Source organism: Pararge aegeria, chromosome 27, assembly GCF_905163445.1.
Source record: "Pararge aegeria chromosome 27, ilParAegt1.1, whole genome shotgun sequence".
Taxonomy (NCBI): domain Eukaryota; kingdom Metazoa; phylum Arthropoda; class Insecta; order Lepidoptera; family Nymphalidae; genus Pararge; species Pararge aegeria.
In genome coordinates, this window is record NC_053206.1 from 7,223,800 (window position 1) to 7,242,992 (window position 19,193).

The window sequence follows — 19,193 nt, forward strand, 5'->3', positions numbered from 1 at the left end:
CACTACCCCCAACTTAATATAAAAAAAAAAAAATTACGTCAAGCCTTTTATCAAGTTTTATATGTTTACGTGCAAGTTTTAGTATAGGTAGATTTCTAGCGATGTTTTCTTTTGCAGACAGCTTGGGCGTTTACGGACTGCCAAGCGATAATAGACGCTACCGACTCAGAAATAGAGGATAATCCAACGCCCGATATCAACGTCAACGAAGGTACCAATAAAGGTAATGTATTAACGAATGTTACAAATACTACTACAATAAACAAACAGACTCACTAAAGAATTCGGAAGGGTTGATAGAATAGTGGTTAGGATTTCGGTTTCATGTTCGGGGGGTCGAGTTCGAACCCCGGCACACGAAGTTATTGCCCACAACAAACTAAGCTGTTCTTTTTTGTTATAACCATCTCAAATTCTCATTTAAAATTATTAGAAGAACAACCGACCTTCCTGGCGCAACGGTGAGCGCTGTGAAATTAAGCATGAGTTCCCTGGTTCGATTCCCGGCAAGGCCAATCTGGGCATTTATAATTTTTGAATTTTCTGGTCCGGTCTGGTGGGTGGCTTTGGTCGTGGCTAGTTACCATCCTACCGACAAAGACGGGCCGCTATGCGATTTAGTGTTCCGGTGCGATGTCGCGTAGAAAACGATTAGGGGTATGACTACCATACTCCCTAACAGGTTAGCCCGCTACCATCCTGGACTGCGTCATGATTTACCACCAGGTGAGATTGCATTCAAGGGCTAACTTGTAATGGAATAAAAAACTTGGTTCTAGCAATAATTCGCAGCCAAGCTTTTTTATCGATTACGTAGTCCTTTATACTATAATAGGACTTTTCTATAAGCTTACGTTTAATACAAACTTTGAACTTATTAAGAGACATCTCCAATATGTCAATGGGTAGTTTATTGTAGAATTGCATGCAGTTTCCTTTAAGCGAATTATGAATTTTGAAATTTTATAATTTTTATTAGTGTTGGAGGAAAAAGTGAAGGTAAGAACACTAATAAAAATTATCAATTTTATAAAAAAAACTATGTGCATTTTTAATTCATAAAAAATGAATTTTGTAATAATTGAATCTGGAGCATCCTCAGGAGATGTGGACTTTACAATGAATAATTGTTAAGTCAAGATTAACAATTATTCATTGTAAAATCGTTAAATTATGGATAAAGGAAATTGTAAAGTCATTATCCTCAACATCTCTTGAGGATGCTCCGGTTTCGAAGTGAAACGTGCGTAGAGGTTCCATTCCCGAAGATTTGTTTGGTGTGGAGTATAATGATTGAAGTAATTATAAATTACACCATACTAATTCTCCTGCTTTTCGCGGAGTATAGCAAATTAAGCCTAATTTTCATAAAATAACGCCTGCTTCTATCCAATACGGTATAGTGACGTTTGAGCGATTGCAAGTTATACGTGACGGAATTGACGGCCGATTGGCGCACCCTGCATTCTGAGTCAAAGGCCGTGGGTTCGATTCGATGATTTTCAGTGTCTGGCTGTTTATCTATATATTATAAGTATTTATGTATATTATTCATAAAAAATATCAGTTATCTTAGTACCCATAACACAAGCTACGCTTACTTCGGGACATAGCGATGTGTGTATTGTCGTAGTTTATTTATTTATTATTATTTATGCGTCTGTAGCATGCCTGTCGCGGGAAACTAATAACATTGCGTGTCGGTGGTCCGCAGGCGGGAACACGCTGTACGCGATCGCGTCGCGGCTGTGGTGCGCGCTGCCCGAGCGCTACAACACGCGGGGACGCAGGTTGCACGCGCCGCAACACGCGCCGCAAGCCATCGGCGTGCTCATGGCGCGCCGCGAGCCCACGCAGTGAGCCCGCCGTTGCACTCCCTACAGGCGTCATCAGCATCATCATCAAAAGTCAAAAATACGTGGCGCTACACTTCAAACAGTCATTATCATCAGAAGTCAAAAGTCAAAAATATCTTTATCCAAGTGGGGGACGTGGCACTACACTTCAAACAGTGACCATCATCATCATCAAAAGTCAAAAATACAGTCATTATCATCAAAAGTCAAAAATACAGTCATTATCATCAGAAGTCAAAAAGTCAAAAATATCTTTATCCAAGTGGGGGACGTGGCACTACACTTCAAACAGTGACCATCATCATCAAAAGTCAAAAATACAGTCATTATCATCAAAAGTCAAAAATACAGTCATTATCATCAGAAGTCAAAAAGTCAAAAATATCTTTATCCAAGTGGGGGACGTGGCACTACACTTCAAACAGTGATCATCATCATCAAAAGTCAAAAATACAGTCAATATCATCAAAAGTCAAAAATACAGTCATTATCATCAGAATGCAAAAAGTCAAAAATGTATTTATCTAAGTAGGGGACGTGGAACTACACTTCAAACAGTGATCATCATCATCAAAAGTCAAAACTACAGTCAATATCATCAAAAGTCAAAAATACAGTCATTATCATCAGAATGCAAAAAGTCAAAAATGTATTTATCTAAGTAGGGGACGTGGAACTACACTTCAAACAGTGACCATCATCATCAAAAGTCAAAAATACAGTCATTATCATCAAAAGTCAAAAATACAGTCATTATCATCAGAAGTAAAAAAGTCAAAAATATCTTTATCCAAGTGGGGGACGTGGCACTACACTTCAAACAGTGATCATCATCATCAAAAGTCAAAAATACAGTCATTATCATCAGAAGTCAAAAAGTGAAAAATATATTTATCTAAGTAGGGGACGTGGAACTACACTTCAAACAGTGATCATCATCATCAAAAGTCAAAACTACAGTCAATATCATCAAAAGTCAAAAATACAGTCATTATCATCAGAAGTCAAAAAGTCAAAAAGATATTTATCTAAGTAGGGGACGTGGAACTACACTTCAAACAGTGATCATCATCATCAAAAGTCAAAAAATACAGTCAATATCATCAAAAGTCAAAAATACAGTCATTATCATCAGAATGCAAAAAGTCAAAAATGTATTTATCTAAGTAGGGGACGTGGAACTACACTTCAAACAGTGATCATCATCATCAAAAGTCAAAACTACAGTCAATATCATCAAAAGTCAAAAATACAGTCATTATCATCAGAAGTCAAAAAGTCAAAAAGATATTTATCTAAGTAGGGGACGTGGAACTACACTTCAAACAGTGATCATCATCATCAAAAGTCAAAAAATACAGTCATTATCATCAAAAGTGAAAAATACGTGGCGCTACACTTCAAACAGTCATTATCATCAGAAGTCAAAAATACGTGGCGCTACACTTCAAACAGTCATTATCATCAGAAGTCAAAAAGTCAAAAATATCTTTATTCAAGTAGGAGATGTGGCACAACACTTCAAACAATCATCATCATAATAAAAACTGAAAAGTCAAAAATATCTTTATTCAAGTTGGGGACGTTAAACTAAAAAAAAAAAAAAAAACGCTATAAACTGAACCCACTACACGAAAATACTATCGCTTTCGTCTCACACAAAACAATGATTTTTAAATTATAAAATTATGTTGGGAAAGAAAAACTGCTGAGTTCAGCCGGCTTCTTCTCGGTAGAATCTGCCTTCCGAACCGGTGGTAGAGTCATTAAAAACAGACATCTTGACGTTTCAAAAGTACTATTGAAAATTAATTTTGAATTTGAATTCGAAAGACCTACTTTTAGAATGCAGTCGGACATCCGGACTTGACGTCCCCCACCCAGTTGTTTGTTGTAACTCTATTTATTGTTGTTACAGATTACAAATACCCGCGTTCCCCGTGTACACGCGCTCCGGCGAAGTGCGGGTGTCGGTGGAACCGGCGCTGCAGGCAGACGTCAGGCTGTCACCGCGTAGAGCCAGGCTCATACGCAGGTACGAACAAACCAATGTCCGTTTGCTGTATTCTGACACTTGTCATTTAACATGTGTTTCACCAATATCCTATAACAGTCAGTGGCGTGCATAGACGGTATGCACAGGGTATGCAGATGATATAAAATGGAGAAAATCTCCCGTACGAGTTATAAAAAACTTAAGGATAGGCATTGTAAGAGTTATAAAAAGCCTATCCTTAAGTACTTATACTTCATACTGGAGATTTTCTTTGATGGCCGATTGGCGCAGTTTGCAGCTACCCTGCTTTCTGAGGGTTCCCAAGGCCGTGGGTTCGATTCCCACTACTGGAAAAATGTTTGTGTGATGAGCATGAATGTTTTTCAGTATCTGGGTGTTTATATGTATATTCTTAGTATTATGTATATATATATATATATATACATAATACTAAGAATATACATATTTTATATATATATATATAAAAGAGAAAGTGTGTGGGTATGTTCCATATAGGCTCCGAAACGGCTGGAACGATTTCAATGAAACTTTAAGGGAATCTCCGGATTGACCTGGCGAGTAATCCTGTAAAGTTTGGTAAGAGCACAGAGCACTCTTATTTTTGAACTGTCAAACTGTCAAATACAGCTTTTATTTACTATGATGATATTCTATTGTTGGGTGTACATGGGTATAGATAATGATCTTCACCCGCTCGAGAAGAGAATAGAAGAGAATAAATACGGAGAGAAATAAAAGATTTAATATATCATGAGACTTTAAATTAAAAATTTAATGATGTAAGTTTATTGTTTAAATAAAATAATGCAAAATCTAGCCCGGCGAAGCGGGGTGGGTACGCTAGTTATTCATAAAAATATTCATCAGGCATCTTAGTACCCATGACACAAGCTACGCTTACTTTGGGTCTAGATGGCGATGTGTGTATTATCATAGTATATTTATTTATTTATTGATCTTTTTTTTTGTTCTCGTTTTAATCTGCTATATATTTAATTGGAGAATTGGTGTTAAACGTACTAATCGAATTAAAAAAAAAACGATTGTCTGTAAATCTAATGTGGCACTATCTTACAATAATAACTACTAAAAACTGAAAATTATTATCTGACTAACATACTTTTCCATTACTACTTAAACAAAAATGAATTTTCATCTTCTTTCCATAATGAAGTTTACTTTCTTTTATAAAGTTTATATATATATATATATATATATATATATTATTTTTAATTTTGTTTATTTTTTTTATATGTGATTTCATAATTGGACTTCCCTCAACTAAATAGGTACTGACAGAATACCAGCGTTGTGGGTACATTAGTATCCGGAGCATTAAGCTGAGTCAGAACCTTTTTATTGGCACGACACATCATAGACTTAAGCTATTTATAATTAAGTACAAATTTTTTAAGTTACTCCGTATGTAAGTCTGTTTGTGTTGTTCTGGTAAATAAACAAATTCTATTCTATTCTATTCTATTCTATTCTATTCTATTCTAAATTCGGTTTACTGACGATGACGAGAATACTGATGGAATGGTTGCACTTTTCAAAAGAAAATTTAAATTTTATTTGTTTGATAGATATTTTGTATGGATATAGAAAGTAGATAGATTGAAATTACAATTGAATTGATCAAGTTACATTTATTTGTACGCATGAATACAATTATGTCAATTATTTTTACAATGTACACAGTTTCTATCATCATCGTTGCTATAAACAATTGACACCACATTCACTTTTCACTGCACTTCATCCTTGCCGAAAACATGTAAATATATTATTGTATAGAAGCTGTCCACGCGGACGCAACGCTCACTCAAGTAAGAGAGAGACAGATATCGAACGCTGCCGAGCGCGGAGGCGGATTGTGCGTCTTTGTCGCTCGTTCCGCGCTCTCGCTTGCACTTCAAGTCTTAAATGGAACGCCTCAGAGCGAGGTAACGCCGCAAGTTGTCATGTTTTATCGTGCGTGCAGCCGGCTCCATCGAATTATAAGACGTTGTCACGTCAAAAATGAATGAATAATACACAATGGGGAAGACAACTGAATAAATAAACTCGATGATTTTATTGTATGAATAATATACATAAATACACGAGTCGTGGTTCGGTTACAGGTTCATGCGCTTCGTGTTCTCGGACGTGCTGCGCGTGCGCAGGCGCGGCATGAAGCTGCACACGGAGGGCAGTACACACAACAACTACTACGTGGTCCCCACCATTAGAAGTGAGTTATCACACGCGTCAGCTATTCATGCAACTCTTGTGACAATATTAATGTAAGAAGTATCCATCCATCCGTCATAAGCCATCATCTCACTACCGTGTGATTCTCACGTATGCATCAAAAGTGCTTTAGGGGGTGCGTTAGGTTTGATTGAATTAACACGCACCAAGACTTTAAAATCAGAAGTATAATATTTAAATATAACAAGAGCACATTACACAGCAAAAATGGAGGACAGCACGAAATAACAATATAAAAGAAGGTGCGCACATAAAAAGTCTAATGATAGGTAGTATGCGCATACAGTCGAGTCGCGCGGAAGGTTTGGACTCCAGCGCCCGGCGCGTAGGCGACGATCGCGGTGGGAACTTCGCTGCGCCGGCGCGGGCTGCAGGCCGCGCGACATAGTTTATTTTCGCATACTACGGCTTTCGCCTGGGTATGCTTGTGAATTAAATTTTGTGTGTAAATAATTATATATTTATGTTATGTGGATGAGTTGGTGTGAATGTGTACGTAGTGTGATGTATGTAATACGAATACATACATCACACTACACACAATAACTATGATATATAATATTATAGTGTATTGTGGTGTGTGAATGAATAAATAAAATAAACTGGTATATATGTGCCACCTAGATCCACGTGGGCCTACTAGAATAAAGATATTTTTAACTCCGACTTTGACTTTGGCTGATTTAAAGAAAAGGAAGACTCCTGGGATAAAATGTAGTATATGTTATTCTCCGAACTTTTAACTAACTCTAAGCAAAAAATCTATTGGCCGCTACGTTTGATAAACTTAAAGCAGCTAAAATTATGACGATGCATAATCAATACATATTTGATAATTTAATTGATGTACCAAATTTACATTAAAAATTTAATTTAAATATAACAAATTTTAAAAAGAAAGTGGACTGTAATGTGATAATATTAGAAGTAAAAATAAACTTGTAGTGCAGTTTACTAGGGTGCATAAAATTAGTATTTCATTTAAGGGTGGGTAACCGTATATCAAAGTTTATATGAAACGTAAGCTTATAGAAAAATCCTATTATAATATTAAGGATTACATTTATGATAAAAAAGCTTGGGTATGAATTGCTCTTACTTCATAGCTCAGCATTAACTAGACTGTGAGATGGTGATAACAAAAAAAAACCTGGCTAAGTTTGTTGTGGGCTCTTCTTAGACCAGGGCGCGTTTGGAAACCTCCTAGCTGTAATGTAACATGTTAAATGGATGAATGTTTCATAAGTGCCTGTCATAAGGTCTACATGAAAAAAACATTTTTGAATTTGAATCTGACGTAAGAGCCTCATTACGTCACAGTTGCATAAATAGCTTTTCCGTGTACTATAGCTATAGGCATAGTACAAGATTCGTTCCGTTCGCAATCGAGGATTCGTTTTCGTATATCAAACACTGTATCCTGAAATCCTGTTATTCTGACTTACATTATTTGTATTACAAAGGTTCTATCAAAAGCCCGAGCTTAATAATTAAAGGCAAATTTGATTATTAATACAATTAATATAAGATCGCAACAATGCTGCTTAGCGGCAGAAATTAGCATGGCGGTAGCACTGCTACTTCTGCTAAGCTTCTAAAAAGTTCTACTACTTCTAGGGTACTATTTGACTCACCGCTCTCTCTCCTATATTTTCCAGAGACAAGATGGGACGGCACTTATTGGATAGATGTGGACTGGCCCTTCCTCGAGCTGATATACAAGCACACAGAACAGAAGAAGTTGGAAATGGAGAAACCCATGGTTTGGGAACAGGATGAAAAGAAGAAGGAAAAGGAAAAGGTATCATATCGATTCAGTAGCCTCACGAAATTCGCTCGCTTGCATTCGAGAAGTCGTTTTAAAGTGTTAAAGACCTAACGACATTCGATTTAGAGTCGCAAATCCAGTACTTCTGCTTTTTATTATATTAATAAAAGTTTTTCTTTATAGTGGTAAAAACCCAAAAAGCACAAAAAGTACAAAAGTAAATAATTAAAGTGTTAAACTTTAATATTATGAAAATTAAGCTTAATTTGCTATAAAAATTCGCCAACAACATTTAGCAGTTATCACTTAACAATTATTCATTGTGCAGTCAACATATCCTGAGGATGCTCCGGTTTCGGAGCGAAACGTGCATAGAGGGTACATTGCCGAAGATCCGTTTGGTGTGGAGTATAGGGTACGGGTCTCCTTCCACAATGAGAAGGGGTTAAGGCAGTAGTCCAGTGCGGATTGGTGGACTCCACACACCTTTAAAAACGTTATGTAGAACTGTCAGGCATGCTGGTTTCCTCACGATGTTGAAATAAATATATATAGCATACTCCGTAAAAAAGCAGGAGAATTTGTATAGTGTAATTTATAATTTCTTCCGTCTTTATACTCCACACCAAACAGATCTTCGGCAATGTAACCTCTACGCACGTTTCGCTCCGTAACCGGAGCATCCTCAGATGTTGACTTTACGATAAATAATTGTTAAGTCAAAGACAATTTATTCATTGTAAAGTCAGAGGGTACATTGCCGAGGATCTGTTTGGTGAGTAGTATAGCAAATTAAGCTTAATTTTCATAATATGATAAACGCCTGCTTCTATCCAATGTATTGAACGTTGTCTCCAGGACGGATCCCAGGATGCGAGTGATATGGAGAACCCCCTGCTGACTTCCGGGGAAGTTTTCACCTTCGACCCGGAGCGGTACAAGGAGGCGGTGGTCACTCCGTGGTACAGGAACCAAGACCAGCCGCAGGTGAGTGGTGGCTTCTGACGGAGTGTCGTGCGGGAGTTCTGGTGATGCGCTCGTAGCAATAGCTAGATCTTCCTTCGAGCTGGTGTTCTGGGCTCAGGAGCTGAGGTACGACCGTTCATCTTAGAAAGTTATATATAAATATGTAAATGAAAACCGATATAATACTTCACACAGGCTTTAGAGCGGTGGCGTGCACTTCATACGTGCGCAAAAGCACTGCATACCCTAAAAATTTTGTTTGACTCATAAAGGGGAAGGATTTTTCCATTTTATGCCATTTTCCTTCTTTACGCATACCCTGGTCAAAAACCATGTGCACGCTACTGTGATATTACTGTGAAAGAGAGGTACATTACTGTGAAACCGAAACGCTAGTAGTTTTTGAGTAAACCACTGCCATTGTTTTTGCTGAAAGAAATCAGATACAGCCCTAACAACACGTGCAAAATTAAATCAAGTGACTCATTAACACTTTGTATGTTCGTATGGAAAAATAAATATGCTTTATATGGATATAATATTTTTTATTTTATTTTATAGGTTGCCTGGTAGAGATCGCTTTTAAGCGATAAGGCCGCCTATTGTACCTTTTCTCCTTTTTTTTTTTTTCTAATGAATGTTTTTTTTTTCTCTTTTTTTAATTTGGTGGTCAATAAGTGTGTTTCATTAATTTTTATGTGATTCCTTATGAAATATACTTCAACGGTATTTCGTAATTCCGCTACACGTTGTATATGTTATATATATAGAGCGTTATGTGACAGAGTTCGTCCGGGGAAGTACTATCGCCATGCTTATTTCTGCCGCTAAGCAGCAATGTTGTGTTCCGGTCTGAAGGGCGTGGTTTCCGGTGTCATTACAGGCACATGAGAGGCCTTTACGTAGCCTATATATATAAATTAAACTAGCTGTTGCCCGCGACTTGATCTGCGTTTGATTTTGTTTTTTGATGTGGCATTAAATTTAGTTGTAGATCGAAAAAAATTAAAGTATTCAGTATCGCTAAGCCTTAAATGAGGGGTTTGCTGCTGTCCGCTGAGGAGTTCTGCCCTCTATCTCCTCAGTTTGGGCAAATTTAACCCATATTATAACCTCTATAGTACAAAAATAATTATTTAAATCGGTTAATATTTGGTTGGAGTTATATTGTAAAATCGTCAAACACTCATCCCCTCTGCCAAAGGAACCGAGCTTAATGTCGGGATAAAAAGTATCCTATATTACTTCTATAAGTATTTATGTATATTATTTATAAAAATATTCATCAGTCATCTAAGTACCAGTTTGGGGCCAGGAGGCGATGTGTGTGTATTGTCTATTGGCGATGTATGTATATATATTTTTTTTACTTTTAATTAATTATTTGAATGTCAACTTGTTATTTAATGTAGAAAATTGATATAATCATTAACGAATGATTTTTGCACGCCGATCTTGGCAGGATATGTGACACTTATAAAATTTAATTAACATGTAAACATGTTGCATGTACCATATTCAAGCAAAATAAAAAATTGATTGATTGATTGAGACCTGTAGTGGGTCGGTAACTGGTTGATGCAATGACGATGATGATGAATTCTCTCCAGTTTTTCCTGGTGGCTGAAATCTGTTGGAAGCTGTCCCCGGACTCGGCGTTCCCATCAAGTCAGCACGACAGCTTCCGGTCCTACTATCGCGCTAAGGTAAGACAATAATTATATTACGGTGAAGTTACTGAGTAATGTTGGATGAGGTTGAAAGTCAAATTCAAAATTTCTTTATTCATGTAGGCCTATCACAGGCACTTATGAAGCGTTCATACATACATGTTTACATAATTGTAATGGGATGGTGATAACTTCGTTCGCCAACTTAAACCTAAAGCTACGAGGTTTCCAAACGCGACCTGCTCTAAGAAGAGCCCACAACAAACTTAGCCGGGCAATTTTTTGTTATCACCATCTCACAGTAAACTAATATTAAGCTATGAAGTTAGAGCAATTCACACCCAAGCTTTTTATCGTTTAAGTAATCCTTAATATTATAATAGGATTTTTCTGTATGCTTTTATATAAACTTTGAACTTATTGAGAGATATCTGAAACAAAAAAAAAGATGTAGAAAACCTTTTAATAATCTATTTATTACTACTACTATACTACAGCAGTTTACTATACAACACTGTTTACCATACAATTTTAACTCCGCTATTCTAAAGAATACACCCCGACCCACCGCGTCGCATTGCCCTCTGAATTCATATTCAAATTCTTTATTTGGAAAAAATATGATAGGTACTAAACACTTATATGTATATAGATGTCATCATTTTGTGTTTCACGCATATTTTGTCGTTCACATCGACGTCCAAATATTGAGGTAAATTAAAAAGTTAAAAGAGGAAATTAAGTATAATGTCAGTAAAGGTAATTAGGTATATATTTTTTGTGCACTAAAAATTCCTTGACTGAACATAATGAATTTTGTAAGGGGTATTTTATCAAAGCTACTTTGAATCTCCCGCTATCCTGCGTGGTGGGGGGGGGGGGGGGGGTCTCTACAAATGCTACGTATGCTACGTTTCCCAGCAAATTGGAACCTCAACCAAATGATTGTGATGCATATGAGACTTGTTTTTTTCAGTACGGCGCTGAGCTGACCCAGAGCTGTCAACCATTACTGGATGTAGACCACACCAGCGCAAGGTTGAACCTCCTCACTCCGAGGTATGTTAACGACCCGACTATACGAAAAGTCCGAATTATATTTTTTTTGGAACCAGAAAACTAACGACTGCTCTAACTTACATATTTTTACTACACATTGAAACAAAGTAAGTACAAAAATAATAAAAAAAACTCTATTCATAAAAATATTCATCTGTCATCTCAGTACCACAACACAAGCTACGCTTACTTTGGGGCTAGATGGCGATGTGTGTATTGTCGTAGTATATTTATTTATTTTAATAATTAAAAGAAGTAATACTTTCAAGGCCATGACCAATTTTTTTTTTAAATTCTACTCTTTCTATTCCCACAGATACGTGAACCGCAAAGGTGTCGCTCTGCCCGTGTCGTCGGAACGCACGAGACGCGCCAAGCGAGATAGATTGGACCAGAAGCAAATCCTGGTGCCGGAGCTATGCAGAGTGCACCCGTTCGCGGCGCCGCTATGGTTCGCCACTGTTGCACTGCCTTGCGTTCTATACAGGTGAGTCTGGCTTTTTTTTTTTAATCCGCTACTAGTTTTTTTTTTTTTTTTTTATTATGTTTATAGACGTGCGCTCGACTGCAATCACACCTGATGGTAAGCGATGATGCAGCCTAAGGTGGAGCGCGCTTGCCTAGAAGATGCCTATTCACTCTTGATTTGAAGGCATTCATATTGTAGGCGCTGGGGAAAATGGAAGCTGGTAGGGCATTCCAGATCCTAACGGTGCGGATCAGAAACGAAGATGCGAAGCGCTTGACTGTAATCTCATCTGATGGTATGGTTTAGCTGTCGTTATCATCATCACCGGCTTACTACAGGACGCAGGACACACAATGACAAGGGGTCAAGGCCATAGTCCACCACGCTGGCCCAGTGCGGATTGGTGGACCCCACACCCCTTTGAGAACATTATGGTGAATTCAGGCATGCAGGTTCCCTCACGATGTTTTCCTTTACCGTTGAAGCAAGTGATATTTTAATTACTTTAAGTCAATTCAAATTTCACTTTTCTAGTTAGCACTTGACTGTAATCTCATCTATGATAGTAATTTCGATTGAAGTGAGCCTATTTTTATATTCATTAATTGTATTGTGTTTAATTAAAATTTATTTTTGCGCAAGCAAAATATCACTCGCTTCAACGGTGAAGGAGTACATCGTGAGGAAACCTGCATCCCCGACAGATCCCCGTGCCCTGGTAATGGGCTGTTGAAAAAAAACTAAAAAAAAAAAAAAAACAATATTATTCGGATAAGAAAATAAGAAGTAATAGAATATATTTTAGAAATAATTCATCATCATCATATCAATACATTACCGGGCCACTGTGTGCAATTGCTCCCCTCCCCCAATTAGGTGGGGGTTAGGGCCGTAGTCCAGTGCAGTCCTTTGAGAACATTATTTCCTCACGATGTTTTCCCGCACCGTTGAAGCAAGTCATATTTTAATTTATGATTGGTGACTGCACACAACTTCGAGAACAGTATGTAGAACTCTCAGGGCTACCGGTTACTCACGATGTCTTCCTTTACCGTTAAAGCAAATGTCAAACCTTATAGCTAGCTTCAGGGTGTCGGTTTTTTGTGACGATGCGCGCGCGCATCGCAAAAATTTACTCATTATTTTCCGTAACGCGCCAAAAGAAGTATAACTTCAAAAAGTAATTTTATTTTCAAACTACCCACCAATTTATGAGCAAAGATCGAACAATATTTACATATTGTAGATAAGATCAAATGAATGTGTTCTCTCTCTTTCTTCTTCTCAATTTTTTGGTCTCCGGTTCCAGAATAAACGCGTTGCTGATAGCGGACGAGATACGGCGTGCGGTCGCGATTGAAGTTGGTCTCGGCATCCCACGGATAGACGACCTCACCTGCTCCGGCTTCCAGTGGCCGCCGCTCGACTTCGGCTGGAGCTTAGCTGAGGTTAGTTAACACACGCCCTCAGTCTGAATGACTCTGAATGAATGAATGAGTGCAATTTTATTGTACACCATCCATAAAAATACAGGGAAAATAATATTATGAAAATTAAGCTTAATTTACTATACTTTGCGGAGATGTCTCTTAAAATGTTCATTGTTTGTATTATACGTAAGCTTATAGGGAAGTCCTATTATAGTATAAAGGACTACGTAATCGATAAAAAAGCTTGGGTGTGAATTATTGTTCTAACCAGGTTGCTCTTCTAATAATTTTAAATGACATTGTGAGATGGTGATAACAAAAAAAAAACACCCGGCTGAGTTTGTTGTGGGCTTTTTCTTAGACCAGGACTCGTTTGGAACCCTCGTAGCTTCAGATTTAAGTTTACGAATGTGGTTATCGCCATCATCTCACTACCATGTAATTCTTATGTACACATCAAAAGTGCCACCTTTGGGCCTACTTGAATAAAGATATTTTTGACTTTATACTCCGCGAACAGAACTCTCTGTTCTGCTTAATTTCATAATATATTATGGATTTCCGCAAAGTAACGTCTGCTTCTATCCAATAGGAAAAATTATAAAAAAGACTAGTTTACTCAGCACAGACATTGACACAGCCTATCTCATTTTAGAGCTACGACCGACGACCTCCTGGGCGCAACGGTGCGCGCTGTGAATTTAAACAGGAGGTCCTTGGTTCGATTCCCGGCAGGGGCGTTTTGGGAATTTATAATTTCTGAATTTTCTCCGGTCTGGTCCGGTGGGAGGCTTCGGCCGTGGCTGGCGATTCAGTGTATGCAAACAGCAGGAAACTTGCATAAAACGACAAAAATCCTCCAATACGAGTTTAAATATAAATTTTAGGGTAGGCAGTGCTTTTGTGCTTGTATGAAGTGCACGCAACTGATGAGAAGGGGTGGCCTTAGTCCACGACGCTGTCCCAGTTTGGATTTGTGGACTCCACACATCTTCAGAGCTTTATGTCGAACTCCCAGCTATGCAGGGATATGATATTTTAATTGATCAAAACGCACGTAACTTTGAAAAGTTAGAGGTGCGTGCTGGGATTCGAACTCGGCCCTCCAAAAGTGAAGTCGAAGTTCTACGGAAGCGCTTGTTATGCCTCATGCGCCTGCGACAACACCGGCAACCGCGCCCTTCACACCGGAACACAGCATTGCCGCTTAGCGGCAGAAATAAGCATGGCGATAGTACTGCTTCTACTAAAGAAAAAAAAACGAAGTTCGGAAAAACGGCAATTGAAATTTCGACCATATAACCTAGTGAATAGAACGGTAACTTTATATAAAAGCCAATTATTGAAATCGTCATATGGAATTCAACCTAATTGTTTAACCCTTTAGGTTCATAATTCAATGGACAAGCGGGTAGAAACAGCTAGGATATTCATGTATTTTATATAACGTCGTTCCAGGTATTAAACGCCGATTCGGAGAAGATTGAGAAGAAGAAAGACGAGGAAGAATCCAAACAGGACGGGAACGATGAAGAAGGTAGTGACAAGGAAATACAGGTTGAGATCGAAGGAGTGGAAAACGGAGAAGAGAAGGAGAAAACGATAAATGACATACTGCAAGAGAAGTTCGATGCAGAAAGCGTGAGTATCTTCCAACTTTGCTTAGGTTAGATTTTAATAATATTTTAATATTTAAAGCTTACGACCTAAATTCCGATTTCCACGTATGTAATTTAAAAAACAAAGGAATTTCATACAAACTTTCAACCAAAATTTTGTTAAATTAATTTCGGCAATCGCGATATGGTGCTGTGGTTTCCGAAGAAGGTACCGGGTTCTATGCCCGGATGTGGCCACTTGGTAATTTATAATTTCTGAATTTTCTCTGCTCTGGTCGGGTGGGAGGCTTCGCCCGTGTCTGGTTACCACTCTACCAATTGGTGATAAAAGGAGTCTGGAGAGGACGAAGACCCAGAAAATTCTATAACTGAATAACTGACCTTCAAGCGTTCCTTCGATGTTGATTCGGCAGCAGTCCTTCGATCACCATACACAATTTAATTTGGTTGAGAATAGGTAGGATTTAGGCGTATTATTTACGATAATTATATTTGCGTGAGTCGACCCGAATAAAGCGGTTTTGTGGAACGAGCAATTAGCGAGCGGCGTTTTACTATCAACGCGATCGGAATCGGTCGGTCTTCTTCACTGTTCCTGGGTATGTGAGAGAGGGACAGGAAGTTTTGGATATATGTATCATTTTATCATGTGTGCGTGTATTACCATATTAAAAAAATAAATGGCGTAAACACCGATGGAGGCGTTCCGGTACGCTGTCGCGTGAAAAGGAGTATGGTTTGAATATTGGGTATGTGAGAGAGGGACAGGAAGTTTTGGAAGGATATATGTATCATGTTTTCATGTGTGCGTGTATTACCATATCAAAAAAATAAATCGCGTAAACACAGATAGAGACGTTCCGGTACGCTGTCGCGTGAAAAGGAGTATGGTTTGAATATAAGTGCCATACTGCCTAATAAGTTAGCCCGCCACCATCTTAGACTGCATCATCTCTTACCACCTGGTGAGATTGCAGTGGAGGGCTAAACTTGTAGAGGAACAAATAGAAAAAAAACGAGCGAAATCTGTTTGTGTGTCTTATGAAAATAAAGCTTAATTTGAAAAAATAAAAAATTACAAAATTCTGAAACCGGAGCATCTTCAGGAGCAATTTGTAAAGTCAAAAACTCCTTAGGATGCTCAGGTTTCGAAGCGAAACGTGAGTATAGGGTACATTGCCGTAGATCTGTTTGGTGTGGAGTATACGAATTGTAGAAGTTATAAATTACACCATACAGATTCTCCTGCTTTTCGCGGAGTATACCAAATTAAGCTTTATTTACATAATATGTCATGGATTTCCGCAAAGTAACGCCTGCTTCGATCCAATGTTTGTATGTCTGTCAAAACCCTTTCCTCAAGAACGCGTCATGTTGAGATTTAAACTATCAAGTAAGAACTCAGATCTGCAATCCATTGGAGTAGTGAGAAGAAAAAAAAACTAATACTGAGAGACCAAAAAAGTTAGGGGAACCTCTGGACTAACTTCTTAATAAGAGACCATTCTACCACTCCCACAGCTGGGCGTCTGTGCCCAGCAGTGGGAATGGTGGTGTGCGATGATGATGATGAAGAGGTTCCATCTCTCGCAGGGCTTTGAAATAGGTACCTGGAGCAACGACATGGCGTCCTCGATCCCACAGTCGGAGTATGACGAGCTTCTGGAACCGTTACCCTCAAACCTGACCTTCTGCACTTCCTCATCAGGTGAATATATCATTGTAGCAGTTTGTTGGATAACGCTTAAGACATAAACGGATTTTATTATTTATTTAAACAAATTTATTTCATAAACAATGTGCAAAAGGCGGCCTTATCACTAAGAGTGGTCTCTTCCAGGCTACCTTAACTAATGGAATAAGGCAATGAGAGACGGGAAATCGCAATTCTATACATAAAGTTACATAGATTTACACACTAAAAAAACATAAATAATTAAATAAAATAATAAATGTGTGTATATTAATACGTATCAGGTTTTATATCAGGTCATTGCAGACTAAAACGCGACCTTAAATGCACTCTTCCATTTCCACTTTTTTTTAATGAAAATTTTAGTTTGGTATATAAAATTAAACATAAACAATGTTACAAAGAATCTTAATACCGTTTACTAGCAGTATAGCTCGTTCGGGTAGTTTATCAAATCAATCAAAAATGGCTAAGAGATATCTGGTAGATATCCCTTAGCCATTCATTATACCCTGGTACTTCTGAGCCAGCCACAATGCCCTGACATTTCTTTATATTTACCCAGTTTATTCTGGCACTCCTTAAATCATATTGTTGTAGCAGTAGAGCTTTTTGTGACAGAGCTCTTTCGGGGAAGTACTAATGCCATGCTTATTTCTGCCGCTAAGCAGCATTGTTGAAATGCCGTGACCATTTTCTTGATCTTCACTGGGAAAAAATAGAATGAATGAATACACCTTTATTGCACACCACATAGGAATATAGAAAAAAAAAATAACTAGTTTAAACGATGTATGCAATTAGGCGGCCTTATCGCTACACTCTACAGCGATCTCTTCCAGGCAAAACACAGCTCAAGACGAGAGGTAGGTGGTGCTAATTTTATAGCTAATTTATAGGCATGTGTGGTAAACTTATACATAAAAACTATATATATATATATATATATAATGAAATCTTATTAATGGTAAAAGAATCTTTTATTTTTTTTACTTATGTACTTTATTTGGAAGAAGACAGAATAGAATTTTTTCTTTCCCAGGTGGTACAAACTGGTCTGATCCCGTCGAGAAACCGAAGCTATTCAATCCCACCCGGTCGTACTGCGCATACCGGGCAGACAGCGACTGCTCCTATGAATCCAGGTATACGGGGTGACATATTATACTGGGTGATGTATTACACAGGATGACATATTTTACTGGGTGATGTATTTATTATACTGGGTGATATATTATACTGGGTGACATATTATACAGGTTGACATATTATACTGGGTGATGTATTACACAGGATGACATATTTTACTGGGTGATGTATTTATTATACTGGGTGATGTATTATACTGGGTGACATATTTTACTGGCTGATGTATTTATTATACTGGAAGACATATTATACAGGTTGACATATTATGCTGGGTGATGTTTTATACTGAGTGATATATTATACTGGGTGATGTATTACACAGGATGACATATTTTACTGGGTGATGTATTTATTATACTGGGTGACATATTATACAGGTTGACATATTATGCTGCGTGATGTATTATACTGAGTGATATATTATACTGGGTGATGTATTACACAGGATGACATATTTTACTGGGTGATGTATTTATTATACTGGGTGATATATTATACTGGGTGACATATTACACAGGTTGACATATTATGCTGGGTGATGTATTATACTGAGTGATATATGATACTGGGTGATGTATTACACAGGATGACATATTTTACTGGGTGATATATTATACTGGGTAACATATTATACAGGTTGACATATTATGCTGCGTGATGTATTATACTGAGTGATATATTATACTGGGTGATGTATTACACAGGATGACATATTTTACTGGGTGATGTATTTATTATACTGGGTGATATATTATACTGGGTGACATTACACAGGTTGACATATTATGCTGGGTGATGTATTACACAGGACGACATATTTTACTGGGTGATGTATTTATTATACTGGGTGATATATTACACTGGGTGACATATTATACAGGTTGACATATTATGCTGGGTGATTTATTTTTCTGGGTGTCATATAATACAGAGCGATGAATTATACCGGGTGCCAAGTTATACAGGGTGCTTGTTAAGGGTTGTTTATTACATATTTTTTATATTCCGCCAACATAAGCATTTCCAAGGAGGGTTATCACCAGCAGGCGGGCGGTTGTAAAAGTTTGGCTGAAACAACCACAGTAAGTCTGTGTGCATGTTTGAAGAAGACGATTAAAATAAGAGTGTAGAGTAGTTATATTATGCTGTACGCTATACGATTTGTAGATACATTATAATCGCTCTGTTTACTGAATACACAGAAAGATAGTCATATTTTAATGCTTTAAACAAAACTTAGA

General features: G+C 37.7%; 1 protein-coding gene across 3 annotated transcripts in view; it reads left to right on the forward strand.

Moving 5' to 3' along the window:
• LOC120635600 (endoribonuclease Dcr-1) overlaps nt 1–19,193 on the forward strand; it is a 61,854-nt gene that overhangs the window by 18,425 nt on the left and 24,236 nt on the right. For all 3 annotated transcript variants that reach the window (XM_039906614.1, XM_039906613.1, XM_039906615.1), the window contains exons 16-28: nt 118–223; nt 1,715–1,856; nt 3,775–3,891; nt 6,000–6,109; nt 7,788–7,930; nt 8,756–8,884; nt 10,474–10,569; nt 11,510–11,592; nt 11,909–12,079; nt 13,371–13,509; nt 14,950–15,132; nt 16,704–16,818; nt 17,846–17,948. In XM_039906614.1, coding sequence (XP_039762548.1) covers nt 118–223; nt 1,715–1,856; nt 3,775–3,891; nt 6,000–6,109; nt 7,788–7,930; nt 8,756–8,884; nt 10,474–10,569; nt 11,510–11,592; nt 11,909–12,079; nt 13,371–13,509; nt 14,950–15,132; nt 16,704–16,818; nt 17,846–17,948 — 1,637 coding nt within the window. The remainder of the gene's footprint in view (nt 1–117; nt 224–1,714; nt 1,857–3,774; nt 3,892–5,999; nt 6,110–7,787; nt 7,931–8,755; nt 8,885–10,473; nt 10,570–11,509; nt 11,593–11,908; nt 12,080–13,370; nt 13,510–14,949; nt 15,133–16,703; nt 16,819–17,845; nt 17,949–19,193) is intronic.